The sequence below is a fragment of the Dreissena polymorpha genome, chromosome 7 (assembly GCF_020536995.1).
Source record: "Dreissena polymorpha isolate Duluth1 chromosome 7, UMN_Dpol_1.0, whole genome shotgun sequence".
In the NCBI taxonomy this organism is placed as follows: domain Eukaryota; kingdom Metazoa; phylum Mollusca; class Bivalvia; order Myida; family Dreissenidae; genus Dreissena; species Dreissena polymorpha.
Genome location: NC_068361.1, coordinates 55,043,567 through 55,068,773, shown reverse-complemented (window position 1 = coordinate 55,068,773; position 25,207 = coordinate 55,043,567). Strand labels below are relative to the sequence as shown.

At 39.9% G+C, this 25,207-nt stretch overlaps 1 protein-coding gene across 3 annotated transcripts in view; it reads left to right on the top strand.

Moving 5' to 3' along the window:
• Positions 1-24,590, top strand: part of LOC127838313 (receptor-type tyrosine-protein phosphatase S-like) — a 46,747-nt gene extending 22,157 nt beyond the window's left edge. The window contains exons 1-14 of one of the 3 annotated variants that reach the window (XM_052365977.1): positions 7-72; positions 8,763-8,912; positions 9,957-10,094; positions 10,496-10,622; positions 11,065-11,288; positions 13,699-13,755; positions 14,006-14,207; positions 16,849-16,991; positions 18,189-18,423; positions 19,066-19,163; positions 19,415-19,641; positions 20,728-20,901; positions 21,048-23,588; positions 24,021-24,590. In XM_052365977.1, the coding sequence (XP_052221937.1) occupies positions 11,237-11,288; positions 13,699-13,755; positions 14,006-14,207; positions 16,849-16,991; positions 18,189-18,423; positions 19,066-19,163; positions 19,415-19,641; positions 20,728-20,901; positions 21,048-23,588; positions 24,021-24,182 (3,891 nt within the window). In that variant the 5' untranslated portion in view covers positions 7-72; positions 8,763-8,912; positions 9,957-10,094; positions 10,496-10,622; positions 11,065-11,236 and the 3' untranslated portion in view covers positions 24,183-24,590. Of the gene's footprint in view, positions 1-6; positions 73-8,762; positions 8,913-9,956; positions 10,095-10,495; positions 10,623-11,064; positions 11,289-13,698; positions 13,756-14,005; positions 14,208-16,848; positions 16,992-18,188; positions 18,424-19,065; positions 19,164-19,414; positions 19,642-20,727; positions 20,902-21,047; positions 23,589-24,020 lie in introns of those variants that run through there. The other 2 variants (XM_052365975.1, XM_052365976.1) reach the window with 2 other exon arrangements.
• The last annotated feature ends 617 nt before the right edge of the window (positions 24,591-25,207 follow it).

Here is a 25,207-nt window from a genome sequence, read left to right as displayed (position 1 = left end):
GTACATCGTACGGCGAGAACCACTGTCTGCAATGCAAGCTGGGGTACAGGAACGTGTCTGGCACGTGTGGGCGTAAGTATAAGTAACCACTGCGAATAGCTCTATGTGGAACCTTGTGAAAAGCCCGTGTCAGTGTAGTACATACTCTCCTACAGCGAAAGACTCCTGTCTGAAACATTGTCACAAATCAGCGTAAGTACAGACTCTCCTACTGCGATGAATACTGTCTATGACATAGTTACAAATCAGTGTAAGTACAGACTCTCCTACTGCGAATGAATTGTGTGTGGAACATAGTCACAAATCAGCGTAAGTGAACACACTCCTACTGCGAATGAATCCTGCCTGGGACATAGTTACAAATCAGCGTAAGTACAGACTCTCCTACTGCGAATGAATTGTGTGTGGAACATAGTTACAAATCAGCGTAAGTACAGACTCTCCTACTGCGAATGAATTGTTGTGGAACATAGTCACAAATCAGCGTAAGTGAACACTCTTCTACTGCGAATGAATCCTGCCTGGGACATAGTTACAAATCAGCGTAAGTACAGACTCTCCTACTGCGAATGAATCCTGTGTGGAACATAATTACAATCAGCGTAAGTACAGACCCTCCTACTGCGAATGAATCCTGCCTGGGACATAGTTACAAATCAGCGTAAGAACAGACTCTCCTACTGCAAATGAATCCTGCCTGGGACATAGTTACAAATCAGCGTAAGTACAGACTCTCCTACTGCGAATGACTCCTGTCTGGAACATAGTCACAAATCAGCGTACGTACAGACTCTCCTACTGCGAATGAATCCTGTCTGGAACATAGTTACAAATCAGTGTAAGAACAGACTCTCCTACTGCGAATGACTCCTGTGTGGAACATAGTCACAAATCAGCGTAAGTACAGACTCTCCTACTGCGAATGAATCCTGTCTGGAACATAGTCACAAATCATTTTAAGTACAGACTCTCCTTCTGCGAATGAATCCTGTCTGGGACATAGTTACAAATCAGCTTAAGTACAGACTCTCCTACTGCGAATGAATCATGTCTGGGACATAGTTACAAATCAGCGTAAGTCCAGACTCCCTACTGCGAATGAATCCTGTGTGGAACATAGTCACAAATCAGCGTAAGTACAGACTCTCCTACTGTGAATGAATCCTGTCTGGGTCATAGTTACAAATCAGCGTACGTACAGACTCTCCTACTGCGAATGACACCTGTCTGGAACATAGTCAGAAATCAGTGAACGTACAGACTCTCCTTCTGCGAATGACTCCTGTCTGGAACATAGTCACACATCAGTGTAAGTACAGACTCTCCTACTGCGAATGACTCCTGTCTGGAACATAGTCACAAATCAGTGTAAGTACAGACTCCTACTGCAAATGAATCCTGGCTGGGACATAGTTACAAATCAGCGTACGTACAGACTCCTACTGCGAGTGACTGACTCCTGTCTGGAACATAGTCACAAATCAGTGTTAGTACAGACTCTCCTACTGCGAATGACTCCTGTCTGGAACATAGTCACAAATCAGTGTAAGTACAGACTCTCCTACTGCGAATAACTCCTGTCTGGAACATAGTCAAAATCAGTGTAAGTACAGACTCTCCTACTGCGAATGACTCCTGTCTGGAGCATAGTCACAAATCAGTGTAAGTACAGACTCTCCTACTGCGAATGAATCCTGTCTGGAACATAGTCACAAATCAGTGTAAGTACAAACTATCCTACTGGGAAAGACTCCTGTCTGGAACATAGTCACAAATCAGCGTACGTACAGACACTCCTACTGCGAATGAATACTGTCTGGGACATAGTTACAAATCAGCGTAAGTACAGACTGTCTTACTGCGAATGAATCCTGTGTGGAACAAAGTCACAAATCAGCGTAAGTACAGACCCTCCTACTGCGAATGAATCCTGCCTGGGACATAGTTACAAATCAGCGAAAGTACAGACTCTCCTACTGCAAATGAATCCTGCCTGGGACATAGTTACAAATCAGCGTGAGTACAGACTCTCCTACTGCGAATGACTCCTGTGTGGAACATAGTCACAAATCAGCGTACGTACAACTCTCCTACTGCGAATGAATCCTGTCTGGAACATAGTCACAAATCGGCGTAAGTACAGACTCTCCTACTGCGAATGAATTCTGCCTGGGACATAGTTACAAATCAGCGTAAGTACAGACTCTCCTACTGCGAATGACTCCTGTCTGGAACATAGTCACAAATCAGCGTACGTACAGACTCTCCTACTGCGAATGAATCCTGTCTGGAACATAGTTACAAATCATGTTAAGTACAGACTCTCCTTCTGCGAATGAATCCTGTCTGGGACATAGTTACAAATCAGCTTAAGTACAGACTCTCCTACTGCGAATGAATCATGTCTGGGACATAGTTACAAATCAGCGTAAGTCCAGACTCTCCTACTGCGAATGAATCCTGTGTGGAACATAGTCACAAATCAGCGTAAGTACAGACTCTCCTACTGTGAATGAATCCTGTCTGGGTCATAGTTACAAATCAGCGTACGTACAGACTCTCCTACTGCGAATGACACCTGTCTGGGAACATAGTCAGAAATCAGTGAACGTACAGACTCTCCTTCTGCGAATGACTCCTGTCTGGAACATAGTCACACATCAGTGTAAGTACAGACTCTCCTACTGCGAATGACTCCTGTCTGGAACATAGTCACAAATCAGTGTAAGTACAGACTCCTACTGCAAATGAATCCTGGCTGGGACATAGTTACAAATCAGCGTACGTACAGACTCCTACTGCGAGTGACTGACTCCTGTCTGGAACATAGTCACAAATCAGTGTTAGTACAGACTCTCCTACTGCGAATGACTCCTGTCTGGAACATAGTCACAAATCAGTGTAAGTACAGACTCTCCTACTGCGAATAACTCCTGTCTGGAACATAGTCAAAAATCAGTGTAAGTACAGACTCTCCTACTGCGAATGACTCCTGTCTGGAGCATAGTCACAAATCAGTGTAAGTACAGACTCTCCTACTGCGAATGAATCCTGTCTGGAACATAGTCAACAAATCAGTGTAAGTACAAACTATCCTACTGGGAAAGACTCCTGTCTGGAACATAGTCACAAATCAGCGTACGTACAGACACTCCTACTGCGAATGAATACTGTCTGGGACATAGTTACAAATCAGCGTAAGTACAGACTGTCTTACTGCGAATGAATCCTGTGTGGAACAAAGTCACAAATCAGCGTAAGTACAGACCCTCCTACTGCGAATGACTGCCTGGGACATAGTTACAAATCAGCGAAAGTACAGACTCTCCTACTGCAAATGAATCCTGCCTGGGACATAGTTACAAATCAGCGCGTGAGTACAGACTCTCCTACTGCGAATGACTCCTGTGTGGAACATAGTCACAAATCAGCGTACGTACAGACTCTCCTACTGCGAATGAATCCTGTCTGGAACATAGTCACAATCGGCGTAAGTACAGACTCTCCTACTGCGAATGAATTCTGCCTGGGACATAGTTATAAATCAGCGTAAGTACAGACTCTCCTACTGCGAATGAATCCTGTCTGGGACATAGTTACAAATCAGCGTAAGTACAGACTCTCCTACTGCGAATGAATCCTGTCTGGGTCATAGTTACAAATCAGTGTAAGTACAAACTATCCTACTGGGAAAGACTCATGTCTGGAACATAGTCACAAATCAGCGTACGTACAGACTCTCCTACTGCGAATGAATACTGTCTGGGACATAGTTACAAATTAGCGTAAGTACAGACTGTCTTACTGCGAATGAATCCTGTGTGGAACAAAGTCACAAATCAGCGTAAGTACAGACCCTCCTACTGCGAATGAATCCTGCCTTGGACATAGTTACAAATCAGCGAAAGTACAGACTCTCCTACTGCAAATGAATCCTGCCTGGGACATAGTTACAAATCAGCGTGAGTACAGACTCTCCTACTGCGAATGACTCCTGTGTGGAACATAATTACAAATCAGCGTACGTACACACTCTCCTACTGCGAATGAATCCTGTCTGGAACATAGTCACAAATCAGCGTAAGTACAGACTCTCCTACTGCGAATGAATCCTGCCTGGGACATAGTTACAAATCAGCGTAAGTACAGACTCTCCTACTGCGAATGAATCCTGTCTGGGACATAGTTACAAATCAGCGTAAGTACAGACTCTCCTACTGCGAATGAATCCTGTCTGGGACATAGTTACAATTCAGTGTAAGTACAGACTCTCCTACTGCGAATGACTCCTGTCTGGGACATAGTTACAAATCAGCGTAAATACAGGCTCTCCTACTGCGAATGAATCCTGCCTGGGACATAGTTACAAATCAGCGTAAGTACAGACTCTCCTACTGCGAATGAATCCTGTCTGGGACATAGTTACAGATAAGCGTAAGTAGAGACTCCCCTACTGCGAATGGCATCCAGTCTGGGACATAGTTATCCCCACGTATTTCGGAGAAAAAGTGGGGATATTGTGGTGATGTGCGTCCGTCAGTCCTGGCCACCTGCTCCTCCTACACTATTAGCACTAGAACTTGAAACTTACATACATGGTAAGCTATGAGCATATGTGCAACGGTGACAGTGACGGAATTTTGATCTGACCCCTGGGTCAAAAGTTATCTGGGTTTGGGCTGGCCGTGTCAGAGATTTTTACTCATTTTTTATGTTATTGTACATTAACTTCATCATTTCTGCACCGATTTACTTCAAATTGATACTGAGCCTCTCTTATGCAATACGGTCAATCTCAACTATGCATGGCCCCCATTACCAATCCTGGGGTGCCCAGGCCACATAGGCCACGCCCCACCCAAAATTGCCTTTTACTATAATTTCTCATTTCTACACCGATTCACTTCAAATTGATACTGAACCTCTCTTATGACAATACGGTCAATCTCAGCTATGCATGGCCCCATTACCAACCCTAGGGCACCCCGCCCACATAGGCCACGCACCACATAGGCCACCCCCACACCAAAATTGCCTTTTTACTATAATTTCTTCATTTCTACACTGATTCACTTCAAATTGATACTGAACCTCTCTTATGACAATACAGTTAATTCTCAGCTATGCATGGCGCCATAACCAACCCTGGGGCACCCCGCCCACCGTTGGCCACGCCCACATAGGCCACGCCCACCCAAAATTGCCTTTTACTATAATTTCTTCATTTCTACACCAATTCACTTCAAATCAATACTGAACCTGTCTTATAACAAAACAGTTAATCTCAACTATGCATGGCCCCATTACCAACCCTGGGCGCCCCGCCCACCCAAAATTGCCTTTTACTATAATTTCTTCTTTTCTACACCGATTCACTTCAAATTGATACAAAACCTCTTTTATGACAATACAGTCAATCACAACTATGCATGGCGCCATTACCAACTCTGGGGCGCCCCCGCCCACATAGACCACGCCCAACCAAAATTGCTGTTTACAATAATTTCTTCATTTCTACACCGATTTACTTCAAATTGATACTGAACATCTCTTATGAAAATACGGTCAATCTCAACTATGCATGGCCCCATTACCAACCCTGGGGCGCCCCGCCAATAATAGGCCACACCCACCCAAATTGTCTTTTACTATTATTTCTTCATTTCTACACCGATTCACTTCTAATTGATACTGAACTTCTCTTATGACAACACGGTCAATCTCAACTATGCATGGCCCCATTACCAACCCTGGGGCGCCCCTGGGTCAAACATGCGGCGTGGGGATACGCGTCGACCTCTGCCGCGCCATTTCAAGTTACAAATCAGCGTAAGTACAGACTCTCCTACTGCGAATGAATCCTGTCTTGGACATAGTCACAAATCAGCGTACGCACAGACTCTCCTACTGCGAATGACTCCTGTCTGGGACATAGTCACAAATCAGTGTAAGTAGAGACTCTCCTATTGCGCATGACTCCTGTCTGGAACATAGTCACAAATCAGTGTAAGTACAGACTCTCCTACTGCAAATGAATCCTGGCTGGGACATAGTTACAAATCAGCATACGCACAGACTCTCCTACTGCGAATGACTCCTGTCTGGAATATAGTCACAAATCAGTGTTAGTACAGACTCTGCTACTGCGAATGACTCCTGTCTGGAACATAGTCACAAATCAGTGTAAGTACAGACTCTCCTACTGCGAATGACTCCTGTCTGGAACATAGTCACAAATCAGTGTACGTATAGACTCTCCTACTGCGAATGACTCCTGTCTGGAACATAGTCACAAATCAGTGTAAGTACAGACTCTCCTACTGCTGATGAATCCTGTCTGGAACATAGTCTCAAATCAGTGAAAGTACAGACTCTCCTACTGCGAAAGACTCCTGTCTGGAACATAGTCACAAATCAGCGTACGTACAGACTCTCCTACTGCGAATGAATCCTGTCTGGAACATAGTCACAAATCAGCGTAAGTACAGACTGTCCTACTGCGAATGAATCCTGTGTGGAACATAGTCACAAATCAGCGTAAGTACAGACTCTCCTACTGCGAATGAATCCTGTCTGGAACATAGTCACAAATCAGCGTACGTACAGACTCTCCTACTGCGAATGAATCCTGTCTGGGACATAGTTACAAATCAGCGTAAGTACAGACTGTCCTACTGCGAATGAATCCTGTGTGGAACAAAGTCACAAATCAGCGTAAGTACAGACTCTCCTACTGCGAATGAATCCTGCCTGGGACATAGTTACAAATCAGCGTGAGTCAAGACTCTCCTACTGCGAATGACTCCTGTGTGGAACATAGTCACAAATCAGCGTACGTACAGACTCTCCTACTGCGAATGAATCCTGCCTGGGACATAGTTACAAATCAGCGTAAGTACAGACTCTCCTACTGCGAATGAATCCTGCCTGGGACATAGTTACAAATCAGCGTAAGTACAGACTCTCCTACTGCGATTGCATCCAGTCTGGGACATAGTTATCCCCACGTGTTTCGGAGAAAAAGTGGGGAAATTGTGGTGATGTGCGTCCGTCAGTCCTGGCCACCTGCTCCTCCTACACTATTAGCACTAGAACCTTGAAACTTACGTACATGGTAGCTATGAGCATATGTGCGACGGTGACAGTGACGGAATTTTGATCTGACCCCTGGGTCAAAAGTTATGGGGGTTGGGGCTGGCAGGGTCAGAGATTTTCGATCATTTTTTATGTTATTTTACATAAACTTCTTCATTTCTGCACCGATTTACTTCAAATTGATACTGAGCCTCTCTTATGGCAATACGGTCAATCTCAACTATGCATGGCCCCATTGCCAACCCTGGGGCGCCCAGGCCACATAGGCCACGCCCACCCAAAATTGCCTTTTACTATAATTTCTTCATTTCTACACCGATTCACTTCAAATTGATACTGAACCTCTCATATGACAATACGGTCAATCTCAGCTATGCATGGCCCCATTACCAACCCTAGGGCATCCCGCCCACATAGGCCACGCCCACAAAGGCCACGCCCACCCAAAATTGCCTTTTACTATAATTTCTTCATTTCTACACTGATTCACTTCAAATTGATACTGAACCTTTCTTATGACAATACGGTCAATCTCAGCTATGCATGGCGCCATAACCAACCCTGGGGCTACCCGCCCACGTTGGCCACGCCCACATAGGCAACGCCACCCAAAATTGCCTTTAACTATAATTTCTTCACCGATTCACTTCAAATTAATACTGAACCTCTCTTATAACAAAACAGTTAATCTCAACTATGCATGGCCCCCTTACCAGCCCTGGGGCGCCCCGCCCACGCAAAATTGCCTTTTACTATAATTTCTTCTTTTCTACACCGATTCACTTCAAATTGATACTGAAACTCTTTTATAACAATACAGTCAATTACAACTATGCATGGCGCCATTACCAACTCTGGGGCGCCCCGCCCACATAGACCACGCCCACCCAAAATTGCTGTTTACAATAATTTCTTCATTTCTACACCGATTTACTTCAAATTGATACTGAACATCTCTTATGACAATACGGTCAATCTCAACTATGTATGGCCCCATTACCAACCCTGGGGCGCTCCGCCCATAATAGGCCAAACCCACCCAAATTGTCTTTTACTATAATTTCTTCATTTCTACAACCGATTCACTTCTAATTGATACTGAACTTCTCTTATGACAATACGGTCAATCTCAACTATGCATGGCCCCATTACCAACCCTGGGGCGCCCCTGGGTCAAACATGCGGCGTGGGGATACGCGTCGGCCTCTGCCGCGCCATTTCTAGTTACAAATCAGCGTAAGTACAGACTCTCCTACTGCGAATGACTCCTGTATGGATCATAGTCACAAATCAGTGTAAGTACAGACTCTCCTACTGCGAATGACTCCTTCTTCATGGAACCTAAGCAAGTGCCTGCGTGAGTGAAGAGTCCATTGTGAATGAATCCAATCTTGAGCCTATTTTAAAACTAAGTGAAAGCTTTACCACGCAAATGACTTTTGGCTCACACGGCCTCATGTACAGACAGTGCCCGATTACGTTAAATATATAAAGTACAAAGACGTTCTGTTCAGCGATACGTTGAAAGATGGATTTAAAATTGAACACATAATAATAATAATAATAATAATAATAATAATAATAATAATAATAATAATAATTATTATTATTGTATTATTATTACTATTATTATTATCATCATTATTATTATTGTTCCCTGTTTACAGTGTGTCCGCCGAACACTTTCGGTCCAGACTGTGCGTCCACGTGCCGTTGCCTGAACCCCCAAGACCCCGCTGAGTGCGACCCTGCCAACGGGCACTGCGCAAGCTCCCAGTGCGCCCAGGGCTGGCAGGGCGTACCCACCTGTCAGACACGTACGTTACACATGTCTGGTAGCCAGACTTTTATTCACAAACGGATCTGTACAAGCACCAATGCCCGAACACACTTGTGTTTTGGTACAAATTACTTATGCCCGTGTACATCATTGAATAGTTACTTGTGCATGGCTAATACAAGTAAAATCAGCCGATGCAATAAATCATGTGTTTTATCTTCCTTCAACTGCCTAGCAATTTGCAAGATTTTTTAAATCTTTAACAATTATGAGCGGAATCATTTCAAATCAGTTTAACGAATATCAAAGTCGTTTTTTTTTTAAATACTAGCTACCTTCCGGACCTCAAACCATTTATGCATTTGGGTAGGGGCGACTCGTCCATAGAAGTGACTTGGTTAGCTAATAATTCAGCGGTATAGTTCATGAACCAACTAATATATTAACTTTAAATTCCTATACCAACAGATGTAGAAACATATGTGTTTTTCAATCATTTTTCAATATGTAAATTGCACTTTTCCGCAGATCTGATTTATAATAAGTTCGGATTTTGACACCAATATTTTAACTCTTTGCTATGGTTAAATAATTTATTTTCATTTATCAAAAATTACAAACATCACCTCGTACTGATTTAGTTTTGAAATCAAAAACATCATCCGTGCGTGTTGTTTTAATGCCTTGATTGCTCAGTACGTGATATCTACAAGCAATGATTACATCACATTGTAATTTGATGTTAAATGAGCCTCGTTCTGGGAAAACTTGCCTTAATGACTGTGCGGAAATTGTCGTTCCATATTAGCCTGTGTATTCCGAACAGGCTAATCAGGGACAAGACTTAACGCTTTCATATATTGTTTTATTTAAAGGAAGTCTTCTTAACGAAAATCCATTTTAAACGGAAAGTGTCGTCGCTGATTCGCCTGTGCGGACTACACATGCTAATTTGGGACGACACTTAACGCACATGCATTAAACCACATTTTTCCAGAGCGAGGAAAATACGTTTGACATTGTGCCATGTAATGGTTTCGTTTTTCCGTGGTTATACGCCCTCCATTCGTCTACTACGCAGCATGCAGCGAAGGTTCGTTTGGTTCGGGCTGTGTGCAGGCATGCCACTGCCCCCCTGGTGATACCTGCTCCCCCGTCAACGGTCTCTGCTCCAGCGGAGCATGCGCGATAGGCTGGGCCAGTACAGGATGTCAGAACGGTGAGTCGAAACGGTTGTGAGGGTTTCTGTCTGACTTTGGCTTGGATTTAATGTGTATATGAGCGCTTTATGTTCTTGTAAGAAATTAATTTTAAACCAACATTTGTTCAACGGCGACTTGGCTTTTAATTATTTATCTTTACCCCCGTCAGATAATTATAATGCATTTTGTCCGGATAAATTATTTTTTAAAGATTGTTTGGAAAAAATAAGCTTTTAAAATATTTGATTTCTTTTATGCTTTTATAAAATTAACGATCTCACATAGATTACGAGGCAGAATTGATTTGTATCTGTTTTCAAGTCCAATCTAAATAAAATAAGTCAATGTCCAACGATGCTGTGCATTTGTCTAGTTCTACCTTGTATTCACCATGTGCTTTTGACATTGTATCATTAAGAGTTACCGCAACTTGACAATCCACCGGATGCTGTCGACGTGTCGTGCGCAAACGTAACGGTCACGTGGTTGGGGTGGAGGAGCGGGGTGGACAGGGGCGAGACCACGGCAACTATCAAGAGATATGAGTAAGAAAGTTACAGACCAAACGTGGCTGATAGACTTACCGCCTTAATTCGATTGTCGTTTAGAATGGACATCCATAAAACAAAATATTGCAAAAAAGCGAAAAGTGTCGACCTTTATCTGGGACGACACTTTAAGCACATGCATTAAGTGCAGTTTTCTCACAATGAAGCTCAAATGTTAAATAACTTCAACACAATTTATCAACTGAACTGCTAGTTGAATGTTAGTTTTAACTTTGAGTGTTAAAAAAGGCTTTGTAAAGAGTATATTCGTTCTGAAGTATTGTATATTTAACACCGTCTAGATATATTAGTAGATGTAGAATACGAATACCAGCAAAAAAAGAGAAACAAAACATTTAAGCTTACTCAAAGTGGCTGCATACCTCGGCAATATGTATTTTTAACCATCGCACAAAAATATAACATATTGGAATTGCAGATTATATTCAACTTACCGTCCCGTAGAACATTACGAGCCCTGGAAATTTGTAGCCAGCGTCACTCACAACAAGACAGCAGGTTCCTATCAAATAAACCTGACAAATCTCGTACCAGACGTGGATTATAAATTTCGTGTTGACGTCATACAAGAGGCGCCGGGCGGGAAAGATATGCCAGCGATGACAGGAAAAAATTCTACGCCCGTCTTTATCCTATGCACAGGTAAGGCGAGAAAAGTAGATATCAGTAATGTCCTTTCTTCCTGATTTGTATAGATCCCAATACCGAATTCATCTTGTTGCAGTATAATATATTACGGAAACAAACGTGAAAGGATTGTGTAATATGGCATCCTAGCACTCGACTAGCTTCATTTAATGTGGTAAGACCTTTTGTCAACGCCATAGAGGGAAAAACGATTATTGTTTTTGTAATATATAATTGATTGCATGCTTTATGTATTAAAACTGTTTGTTTTTGACGGCGGTGATACAAACAAGTCTGATTGTTGTGGATCTTATACAGTTTGAGAAATATCTTTAACAAACATTTTTTGTAAATCCAATCCAATAAAAAAGTCCAAAAACTGCTTGTTTTTACAAAAAAAAACACTATGTGTTCAAACTTATACAATATGTATGAAATTACATGTCCAAGTACAAAGCGCTAGTAGGTCAATCTATACTCATATAGATCGTGAATATTGTCTTTCAGCACCCGTTGTCGTCTTGTTAAAGCGCCAAGCCCCCGGTACTTAAGTTTTCTTCCGGGGACTGCAGGCTAACCAATTAAGAGTGTGTAGTTTTGATCATGTGACAGATTTCACTCACACTAACACTGCAGACTGGTGATGGGCACTTACATTGTCTGAACTATTTGACTTAAATGCTACGTTGATGTCACGCCATTATATGAGTCGTGCTCTTAGAAAACTGGGCATAATGCATGTGCGTAAAGTGTCGTCCCAGATTAGCCTGTGCAGTTCGCACAGGCTAATCAGGAACGATACTTTCCGCTTTTATGACATTTTTCGTTTAAATGAAGTATCTTCCTAGCAAAAATCCAATTAAGGCGGAAAGTTTCGTCCCTGATTAGCCTGTGTGGACTGCACAAGCTAATCTGGGACGACAATTTACGCACATGCATTATGCGCAGTTTTTTCAGAACACGACTCATTCATATAGTTTGACATGCGTTTCACTTTCAGTTTAAATATGCGGTACCATTATTTGTTAAAACAGATCTTATCACTGTTACAAGCATTTAATATTAGTAGTTAATTCATTAAGTGGCATTTTTCAAACATCCGACGTTTTTGGTCAAAATGCCAGACGTAGATTGACAAAATCTAAACAAAACTATAGTACAATTATTGTAATTTGTCGACCTTGATTCGACGTATCTTTTTTTTCATTCACATATAAAATTGTGCCGAGGAATAAGGTCTGTTGCAGACAGACCTGGCTGGTAAACACTATTTTTAATAATGTTTTTGAGGTAATTGTCTAAAAAGTGAACCACCTAATACATTTTACCATTACCTACATGTGTTTTCACTATGTTTTACGGTTACCTCAATTAAAGAACAGAATGAAGGCTTATAAACATTCTGTCCGCCTAAATATGTTTGCTTAATAACGTCTATAAATCCATGTTTGTGTGTTCATGGTGGAGTATCGTAACATGGTTATTTCGATGATGCCATTTATGTATTTATTCCCTTGTTCAGAGCTTCAAATATCGATCGTCAGCCTCGTCTTTTCATGTGACGTCATTTTATGTGAACATTTCATCGCGGTCTCCAGATCGCTAGCTCATAAATGTAATGCCATTTATTGATTTATTTGCGAGTTGAATGTTTGTGGACCGGGAATGAAGTGGGCAGTTTGTGTTTATAGCATATTCATGATGATTGCGCAAGTTACTGGTCTATCTGCGCTATAATGCTATATCAGGTACAAGTGTTTTGCTCAACATATAGTTAGTTGTGGCGTTTTTCAAATATTTTTGGGCGCGGTTGTTTGGTTTGGTACTTGCGATGTTTTCGTTGTTTTATAGCTTAAAATTTAACCACTTAACATATTATCCATATATTAAAATGCAAGTTTTCGTTCAGGTATTTTATTTTAGCTTATCTACCATTTTCAAGGTGGTTGTTACATACTTTTCATAGTACAATGTTTAACATATAATGTACTATAAATCCAAAATGTTGGAATATACTGTTTACTTAAGTTGTATCATACTTGAAGTTTTTCGTATCGTGAAATACATGGCCCAATTGTGATGCTTATAAACACAGTCCAGTTATTCAATAAAATTTAAACAAATCATCATTCCCATTTACGACATTATACTATATACATGTTATGTTATATAGTTTTAAAGTCCAAGATAACTTACAGCTATATATTTGGTGCACATGGACACGAACGTTGAACTCGCTATTGTCAATCACGCATGCATTTCGATAGATATAGGTGATATAAATGTACGCGAACGTCTGTTAGACAGCGGTTATATAATGAACATTAAACCGAGAGGCCACATGGTCAATTAATCTGACCGTTAAGATGTGTGCCATTCCAGGAAAATGCAAATTGTGACTAAAATATACATTATGTTTCCATAGAAACGACTACCACGTCAACCACCCCTGAACCAACCACTACTACTAAAAAGCCACCAGGTAAATCAAAGATGTAAAGATAATGTGTATTTAAAAATCGTTCAGCTAAATGTTGTTTTCATTTATTACGTCTTTTATTAACTAAAGAGTTATGGTTCATGTTTTAACTCGTTTATTGATATTATTGATGAAACATTGAAGTTGTATTGTTCTTAATATATATAACCGACTGTGTAAATTGTCAAATGTAAGTTTAAATTTGAAAAAAACTGAGCGGTTTTATTAATTGTCGGTTGCATTAACTTTTTAGATTCAAATTTACTTGACGACTCGAAAATACGTTACCAAGTGTTTCGTAACAACATCTCCGGCCGTCACGAAATTACTGTCACATGGGGTCTTAGAGACGCGGTTAACAACGAGACTCGCGTGATCGTGACCTTGACGCTCTCAAGAGTGAAGTACGCTGGCAGCGATTGTGCGCTGTTCGAAAACGGAACCGCTGTTATCAGGTAAGCTAGTTTGTAATAAATTCATCAAAATAATCCCCAGTCACTTAAATGAATGATGCTGCACGTTTGAAGTATAAAGCTATTGTGCGCAACGTATGGTGTTCTATTAAAGTAAAATTATTTCATACACATAGATCTAATAGAGACTCTAGTACGATACTAGTTGCATGGTGAAAATGGGTCGTTATTAGTTTAGTACTTGAAATAATAATAATAATAATAATAATAATAACTTTATTTCACGAAGATAACACATTAAGAAATAACATTTCTTTTTTACAATGTGGTCTTCAAAATAACAGTATATGTAAATATCACTCAACTATGTCTAGCATACTGCAAACAGCCTTAAAATAATTACAAAAGCAATATATAATGAAAATAATAATACTTATACAAATAATAATTATATAAAATAATAGAAATATAATAATAATAATAATAAATAATAATAATAAATAATAATAATATTAATAACGGTTATTTCATTCTTTCATAACAACAGACAATCACAAACATAACAACAGACAATCACAAAGCATAAAGAAGAAGAATAAAAATATCCAAAAGCGGTATTTTAATCCATGCAATCCACAATATCAAAACAAGTTTTGCGTTTGTAGCAAATGATTTTTAAAGTGCCGTTTAAAGGAAATAATTGTAGGTGCTTGTCTTATATTGTTTGGAATAAAGTTCCATATATTTTTCGCTCAACAGGAAAAGGTACGCTTTCCGTAATTCGTTTTAAATGCAAAAGATGATAAATCGTTGTGGGTGGTGGACCTAAGAGAGTATGAATTGTTATTCGATACAAAAATAACGTCATCAAAATAAGTAGGCATTGAGCCATCTAAAACTTTGTACACTATAGTCCCAACAAGAAATTTACACCTATTTTCAAATGACAACCAGCCCAGTTTATTGAAAATCGGAATTGAAGGAGAGGAACACGGCCTATTCATTATTATTGTTGCAGCTCGTTTCTGTATCGAAATTACCTTCTTTAAATTTGATCTTGTGGCTGAGCACCATATTGTACAACAATAGTCCATATGTGGCAAGATGTATGAGTTGTAAAACAACTTCATTGTTTCATAATTTAGATAGGGTTTAATACGTTTTCATAAGGCTAGCTTTGAGTTGAGCTTTCGACAGACGTTATTTATATGCAGTTTCCAAGTGAGATGTTTGTCAACAGTTATACCAAGTAAATTATGATGTTCAACTTGTTTAATAACAATGTTGTTGATTTTAAGTAATAAGGTGTTTGAAGACTTATTAGCACTGGATAATATCATACATTTAGTTTTGTTTGGATGTATTAACATATTGTTAAAAGAGCACCAATTTGTTATTATATTTAAGCCATTTTGCAAAGTACTTTGAATGATTTTTATGTCAACATTAGCTACATGTAAGGTAGAGTCATCTGCATAAAGATCTAACGCTCCCTTTTGAAGGAAAAACGGCATGTCATTAATATATATAAGGAAGAGAAGAGGGCCGAGAATAGATCCTTGTGGTACCCCGGCTTTTATAGTTTGAAAAGATGATTTTTGTGTTCCGACTTTGACGCATTGTTGTCTGATAGATAGGTACGACTGCATCAAGGTAAGCACACTCTCAGAGAAATGGTACATAGAAAGTTTTTTAAGTAAAATATCATGATCTACTAAGTCAAAGGCTTTTCTGAGGTCAACGTATACTGACCCTACAATTTGTCCAGAATCTATGTTTTGTAGCCAAGAATCTATAAGTCGAATCAATGATGACTGAAAAGAAGGATTTTGACGAAAGCCCGACTGAAAAGTATGCAACAATTGATGTTTTTCAAGAAATGACTTGATTTGATTTGAAATGTGTCTTTCAAATATCTTAGAAATAGTAGGGAGTATGGAAATGGGTCTATAGTTGTTAAGGTCATTTTTATCTGATTCTTTATGCACAGGCAATATATATGCATTCTTAAGCCTGTCCGGAAAAAAATCCACTTTGAATGCTCTTATTTATTATTGATGTTATTGAGCCGACAATAGTATCTCCAAAATGTTTGAGTATATCAGGACCAATATTGTCAAGGCCAGGTGCTTTATTGTTTTTTAAACAGTCGATTATTTAACGGACCTCGAATACTGTTATTGGTGCAAATTCAAATAAATGTGTTTTGAGTTTATCATTGAGATATGTTTTGAAATTTTTATAATAATATGGTTTAAATTTAGTTTTGGTGATCAAATCGGATATGTTAGTAAAATGTGTGTTGAATGTGTCTAAGATCTCAGGAATGCTGTCAACGGTTGTATTATTTACGTCAAGTGTTAATGGCAGATTGAGGGAAGGATTTGGATGTGCAAGGAAATTAATTGTTTTCCATATATGTTTTGTTGACACATTTTCCTTTTCTTAGTTATTATAAAATTGTTGTTTATATTTCCTTATAAGATACGTTACATGGTTCCTTTGTTTTTTGTACTCGTCGATTTTGTGATGTTTTTTCAACCTGTCTCGCATTTTAATTGCATGTTTAATTTCGTCTGAAAACCATCCAGGTAAAATTTCTGACTTAATTCTTTTTGTTTTAATAATCATTGAAATATGTATAGCGTAACTCACATGGAATTCCCTCTCTTCATTAATACAGACGGGATTTGGCGCGAGAAGGGACCCAGTTAATAACGGAAGGCGTGACCCCGTGGACAGAGTACAGTCTGAATATTTCAGCCAGCAACTCCACTCTCAACATATCTGACTTCCGGACTTACTCTTTGACAACTCTTGAAGACGGTAATTGTGCTGTAGGGTAGAGAACCCTGTAAGTTGGCGTCTGATAAATACCATTAACTATCGAGAGAAATGTGTATTCAGTTTATAAGCTTATTTCTGGTAAAACTCGGCTTCATGCATGTGCGTTAAGTGTCGTCACAGATTCGCCTGTGCAGTCATCACAGTCTAATCTGGGACGACACTTTCCGTCTGGATCTGCGCTAAGAAGAGACTTCCATTAAACGAAAAATATCATAAAACCAGAATGTGTCGTCCCTTATAAGCCTGTGCGGACTGCACATGCTAATCTGAAAATGCAATTTACGTACATCCATTAATCTGGGACATTACGACGATACATTACGCACATACATTAGGACCCGTTCTCCCAGATCGAGGCTCATTTATTATTCTGTGTGTTGAAGTTATTGATTAAAGGGATCTTTTCACGCTTTGGTAAATTGACAAAATTGAAAAAAGTTGTTTCAGATTCGTAAGTTTTCGTTTTAGTTATGATATTTGTGAGGAAACAGTAATACTGAACATTAACCATGCTCTAATATAGCCATTATATGCATCTTTTGACGATTTTAAAACCTAAAAATTATAAAGCGTAGCAACGCGAAACGATTGAATAATTTGGAGAGTTCTGTTTTTGTCGTTAAATTTTGTTAAACTACGAAGATTGCTTATATAAGGTATAAAATACGTCAAGAATATGTACTCGGCGGAATAGCTCAATAGGCTATAGTGTTTTTACTTCAGGACTCTGGCAGGACTTCAGGGGTCACTGGTTCGAAACCTGCTCCGGGCAATGTTCTTTTCCTTTTTTTATTTTTTTTCTTGATTTTTTACTGGAGCTTTTATGATCCAATGTTTACATTTATCAATATAAAGCATTTAATGAATAAGTTAAAAAAAATGCCAAAATCTGTGAAAAGGCCCCTTTAATATAATCATTTGAATTGTCTTGTGCTAATAGTGTTTAGTGAATGTCGACAGCTAACGAATCTATCTTATTTTAACACAAATTTATCGCTTGTTCGATAGAAACACATCTTGATGTTTTAAACATCATATTCTATTTGGAGATGTAATTGCAACTTCCTTAAATTGAAAACACAATATCGCCCAAAAGATTGCCATTGCCTTTGGCCTAAAGCTCCATGCTGTGTTTGAATCAACTCTTTATAACTGGTGAATTGTTGCTTCATTTAGTACCTAGCCCTTTGGGAAAAGTAGAGAATGTCCGCGTTGTTGACGTCACAAAGACAGGTGGCGTCATCCAATGGTCGCCCTTAAACTGCAGCTTACGTCACGGAAGCTTGCGGCAATACCGCGTGTACGTGTTCAACATGATGACGTCACTCCAGCTTGTGCTCAACGACACGTCAATCACGAGGATTACATCAACAACCGGCGATATATTCATCTACCAGACGAATGCATTAAAGTGCGTTTATTTAAATTTTTAGCGAGGCTGTATTCGGAGAAAACCCGAGCTATTGCCATAGCCAGATCGTCGTGTCGTGTCGTGTCGTCCGCCGGCGTCGTGCTAAAACCTTAACATTGGCTCTAAAATAAAAGTGCTTCCACCTACAACTTTGAAACTTCATATGCAGATGAACCTTGATGAGTTATACACTCCACACCCATTTTTGGTCACTAGGTCAAGGTCACGGGAACCTCTTAAAAAATCTGACAAACTTTTGCAGCCAAGCGTGGCACCCGTTATGTGGTGCTCTTGTTAATAAATTATATGAATGTTGTAAAAGAAATTGCAATGGTGTACATGAACCTATGTAAAGTCAACCTTTTAATGAATTATCTTTCGGCTTCGTAGAGAAAAAACTATCGTGATTGAAAAAAGTTTGTTTAGTTGTATTAGAAAAATAGTACGAAGGTTTGCCTATTTTTAATCACAATATATGGAATGTGTCTGTTAAGTTAACATGTACATGTAGTTTATTATTTTTGCTTATATTGTTGTCTTTGCATACTTATTTTGGCTGTTCATATAATTTTATGGTAGATTTCCTGGCTTGAAAATAGCAATACTGTACTTTGTACTAAGATTGAAGACGAACATTTTCAGGCCTTACACGAAGTACGGTATAAACGTGGTCTTCGAGAACAGCCTTGGTGCAGGCCCCAACATGTCGAACCTGACCGAGTTCACGACTGCAGAAGGAGGTATGTTTAAGTCACAACTAACGACTGCGTGCCTTTCACATGTGGACGTGATCCTGTTTCCGTGTGGTATTGCTCGGTTGGTATATTTGTGTCAGAATAACAATTAAAATGCGAACATGTTAACAGAGTAAATTCGTAGTACATGTACTTGTGTAAATACTTTCTAAAAACAATTGTCCATATGTATAGCAATATAAGCCATTTGAGAATTCTTGTATTCAACGTTTAAGTAGCAAATGTGTATGCTATAGTGCCGGGGCCACCGAGTATCGAGAAAATTACCGCAGCGGCGACGTCAATCACCGTCACTGTACGCGTTCCTGACGTAACTAACGGCGTACTGACGCTGCTGTCCGTGCGCGTGTTTAAGCGCAATGAAACCGGAAGTGTGAGTCGCAGCCAAAGCTTCCAGTCCGGTGTCACTTCCTACACGTTCACAGTGCCTGGATTGGAACCTCTCACGGAGTATTTCATAGAGGTACGCCTTGTTCGGAGTCGCGTCGGAAACCAACGGCAGTCCGTTGGTGGAGTTGTTGAAACTTTTACTTATAATTTTTTTTAACTCATCGTATGGTTTGTTATTTGTGAGCGTTAGCTCACAAATAATGTAGAGGCAATTTTGCAAGTCAGTCTGCGTTAAGTACGCTAGGAACCGTAACCCGTGACTGCCTGTGTAGATAACTGCAGTAAAATTAAGCAGATGACAAATGTTAGGAGCAGAGACGAATGCTAGGAGCGTCTGCTCTAACCACCGCATCTGCCTGTTTATAATTCCCACTGGTACACTACATAGTGTGTATGTATTCAAAAGTATTTCACAGCTTGTAAGACAACGTTGGCCAGCCTAGTGTTTATCGTTGAAATCTGTACATATTGGCTGCTTTCAGGGAAAACGGGGCTTAATGCATGTCAAATAAGATTAGCCTGTGCACACTGATTATCTGTATCAATGATTTGAAAAAAAAAACAACACATCTCGACCTGTGCTTTAAGACACTCTTTATAAATTTGAATGGGTTGTGGTCATTTCAAACTTGCGATATAAAAAGCTATAACATAATTTTGAAAACAGAGTTGCGTCTAAGATTATACAACAGAGAAAAAAATCAGTGCCTTCAGCGCTTTGATTTTTATAAATGCTTATGCGTTAGTCAAGAAATGTTAAAGAGCTTGATTTATTCAATGTTTTTTGAAGAAGCATCCTTAAACATGAAATGTGATTTTAATGTCAAAAGCATCTCAACAAATGTTGACAGCAATGCTATAATTTGTGTTAACAAAAGCAACTTTGTAAGATCCAAGTATATGTTTTTGTATAATTGTGTAAATGTTCCTTAAATGTACTGTGACATGCAATGATTCATGGTGTGGAAATACTATATCATTTTTTTTTAAGTTTGCGTTGTTTTGAAGTATACCAATCTACCAATAATTATAATCAAAGCGATACCACATGCTTGCTTTTTCGTTTTGTATACATAACCAGGCAAACATAAGATTGACTAAAGTAAAATTGAACTTTTTAAAGTCGCCCGAACTTAATCAATGTTTGCTCACTTTTCAGGCCACGGCAAGCACCCGTGCAGGCGCCGGAAACACGACAAACGTCCAGTCGCTGACAACGCTGAAGTCTGTTCCCTTAGCGTCAACCAACGTCACGTCCGACGTCGATGTCAGAAATGAGACCTGTCTGAAACTGACGTGGCAAAACGCCGACGACTCTGTGACGTCATATAACGTACGGTCATTTCAGTGCTGTACATCGTATTTACTTAAAATCTGACATACCCGCATACGTCTTTATTGCAAGCAGATGTTCACACATATGTACGTATTTAAAACAAATGTTCCATGACCTATTATTTCTGTTTCTTTAATTTACAGGTGAGCTATGAAGAAAAGGGAGTGCTATCTGAAACAAAGAATACTCTGCAGACAAATAACACTTCAGCGTTAGTGTGTAATCTGAAGCCCGGTACTTTCTATGATTTCACAATCGTCGCTTGGAGCCCTGCCGGATACGGGGAACCAGTTATCCTGACCTTCTCCACCGAGCAGCCTGATCCTCCCAGGCCAAAGGTACCGGAAGTGCTCAACACGACCGCCTCAACAATAACCGTCGCGCTAGAACCGGAGGTTATGACGTCAACGGCCTACGCGTACGGGTACCTGCTCGCAATCGATGACGTTACGGCGCGTCCTGCTCGCGCTACTAGTAATAGTAACAGTACGTGCCCTGGGATTAATGAAATTCCGGGCAAAATAATAAGGAATTTTACCCAGTCTGAGCTTCTGAGGAGAACTGTATTCGTGATTGGTGACAAAACGTACGAACGGGAACCATACACCAACGGGGCACTGACAGAAAATCACTTATATAGCATATACTTTATAATCACTATTTATTTTCGCGATATTTGCAAATACAATTATTCCAACACGCTTAATCCGATTAAAGCGGAAACTGTGTTGCCGATAATCGCGCCTAAAGAGGTACTTGCGACCTCCAATCTGAACTGGATCATTCCTATCATAGTGTTAGTGATCATATTAGTTGCAATAATTATAACAATAATTATATGCTTGGTGCTTCGTCGCCATCAAGCGGGTCCTAACTTTGATCCCTTCATAAACGAAGCAGACGACTTTAACCTAAAAGTGTACAGATTCGATGACTACGACCCGCACAAGTTTTGGAACAAAATATATTCGCTGCGAGAAAGCAGGTTCATCACCGCCGGCAGAGAGTACCTTCCCGTCGACAATCACCCCAACATTAACAGCTCTGTGGTCATCGCAAGTGACGGCGCGCCCATCACATTTCACGACGAATTCGCCAACTTACCGCATGGACTGACGCAAGCCTGTGAGATCGCGGAGCGGCGAGAAAACCGGACCAAGAACAGATTCAGTCATCTGATACCGTACGATCAAACCCGAGTCATTCTTGACCCCGACCCTGACTCATCGTCGACATACATCAACGCCAACTTCGTGAAGGGATACAGGCATCAGCACGAGTATATCGCGGCTCAGAGCCCGTTCGACGACGAGACGGTCCTTGACTTCTGGCGGATGGTGTACCAGTATGAAGTGCAGGTGATTGTCATGATGTCCCATATTGTGGAGGACAACATCGTCAAGTGTACCCAGTACTGGCCCGAACACGGACGGGTGCGCTACGGGTCGTTCCTACTGGAGTGCGTGGATGTACAGGAGTACGCATCGTACGTTATACGTCAGCTTAGAATCAAGCGCGAGGGAGACGAGGATTGGCAGATCGTGTACCAGTTTGAGGCCACTTACTGGCCGGAACACGGCGTTCCAGACGACCCTATCCCGCTGATAGAACTGCGCAGGAAAGTAAGCTTGTACCAAAACAAGAACGAAACGCCGGTCGTTGTCCACTGCGGTACGGGGGTAAGTCGCAGCGGAGTTTTCATCGCTGTCGACTCGCTGATGTCCCAATATGCAGATGAAGGGAGAATCAGTGTGTTTTCCTTCGTGAGAAAGATGCGCAACAATCGAACATGTATGGTCCGAACGGTGAAGCAATACTTATTTATTTACGAGACAATTTTCGAGGCTATGCATGCTGGCGATACGTGGACAGGCCCCGATGACTTGAAGGGACGCTATCATTTACTTACTATGAAAAACCCGTCTAATGGTCATTCCTACTTGCATGGTCAGTTCAAAAGTCTGTCCTTATTCACCCGTAAACTCTTCCAAACCTCATGTTCAATTGCATTTCTACCCGTAAATTTCAACACAAACCGCTACATTGAAATAGTTCCTCCGGACGTTCACAGACCAGTATTGACCACACCGGGACGAAGCGATTATATAAATGCGGTGTTTTTGGATAGTCACAGAAAAACCGGCCATTTTGTGATTACTCAGACACCTCTGCATACGACAGTGATCGACTTTTGGAGGCTCGTCTATGACCTCGAAATATACACCATTGTCATGATGGAGCCCATGATGCACGAAGACGATACATGCGCGGAATACTGGCCGGAAGACCATATGAAGCAATTCGAGCCATTCTTTGTTGAGACTGTGGACGTCTACCAGCAAGAAAACATAACGATTAGAAATCTGAAACTCACCTACATGAACGATGTCAGCAATCGGCGCCATATTCGTCAGTTTCAGTTCAATGCTTGGTCTGATTCGGAGTTTGTACCAAAATCGAAATCCATGCTTCTGGATGTGATAGATCTGGTAAATGATTGGCAGACTGTCAATAACAATGACACCACGCCTATTCTCGTGCACTGTAAAGATGGCGCTACGCACGGTGGTCTATTTATAGCCGTCAGCGTTCTTTGCGAGAAGGTACAGGACGAGAGCGAAGTGGACGTCCTGCATACTGTGAAACACTTGAAGAGACGCCGTAATCAGATTGTCGACACCTTAGTAAGTATACTTCAGTTTTATGTTTGTGTAAAAGTCAGCGTATGCGATCGCATATCAGTAGTCAACAGTTAGTCACTTAGCATAGTATAAATACATAGTATTAATTCAATTATGTCGTCCGATCCCATAGTCGGCCAAATACGCAATGATCCTTGTAATCTTAAATTAAGTTGTTGACATACAAAATTGTTTTTGGGATTCTGGCACTTTTGACAATTACTAGAATTCTGATGTTTCCTGTTAATTCCAAAGTTCGTACACTAATTCGATGAAAGAGTCCCCCGTCTTCTTTGCAAATATGCTGACGTCACTGTACGGCTTTTAATTAACCCTATTTAATTATTTATGTCATATGAAAAGACAAATAACTTATTCACTATTTTATTAACATTGTTTTAGTTTTACTTGACACGAATGTTTTCTTTTTTGCAGGACCAGTTCCGGTTCTGCTACAAGGCATTGTGGGACTTTATCAACATGCGCATGCCCGGCGGAACGCTTACGGATCAGATGAGTAGAACGAAGTTCGACAGGCCATTCAACAGCCTCAGTCTGACGTCATACCAATCTGTTGCAGAACACATGCCTTACTGAATGGTTAACGTCATCGATATTTTGGATGTCTGTTGTCATAGAGTGTTCAATGCGCGTATAAGGCGACTGAATTATCACGGATGACGGACAATATAAAGAACTCCTTTTAACATTATGCACAGATAAAAAATAATTAATGCAGGGTTTTTTGCATAAAAATTATGTAAATGCTTGTTTGTTTTAAAAATCAAATAATAAAAAGTAATCATTCAATTGAAAACACTCTGGAATTTTAGGATTTGTGTTAATTTACTTAAAAGATAGGTTCATTCTAGTTAACTTAATGATTACATGTTACATATCTTCGTTCATAGTTGAGTAGAATAACAAATATAAACTATCAGTTCATATTTATGCTATTGTTCAATATAGTGACGATAATTGCTTCCAGTCTTGATTTGCTCAATGATTCTTTTTTGAACAAATGTATTATGGTCATTTACAAACTTGGTTTAACATGGTGCCATATATATAATATATATATATATATATATTTGCAGCTAGATCTATATAAATTTAGCAACTGTATCATATATATTATGCAAATAGATCTGTAGATATTTGGCGACTAATCTACATAAATTGTGGAACTAGATATGTATATGTCTACTATGTGTACTGTATGCATGTGTTGTCTTGAATGCTAATTCTGAAAAGGGTTCGCCTTTTAGTAAACATACTTTCACTTTGTTTTGTTGCGTTAAATATGGTGCTAATAAAATTTAGCAATTTGTTGTATGTGTAAAAAATGAGTTGAAGCATCCAAAGTGGTGTATAACAATGATTATTATTCGTTGTTGTGGTTTATAAGGAAACATCAGTGATTTAAAACTGGTGATAAACTGTTTCAAACAGTGACAAATAACAGTGAAAAGTATAAATACTTTTTAAGTTTTATTCTAAACCTGTTTTAGAATATAATCACAAAATACATGCTTTTCAATCATTAAAATACATGTAAACGTACTTTAAATTTGAATTTTGCTGCTAGCTATTTTCCCTATTCCCTATACCATGCTATCTGG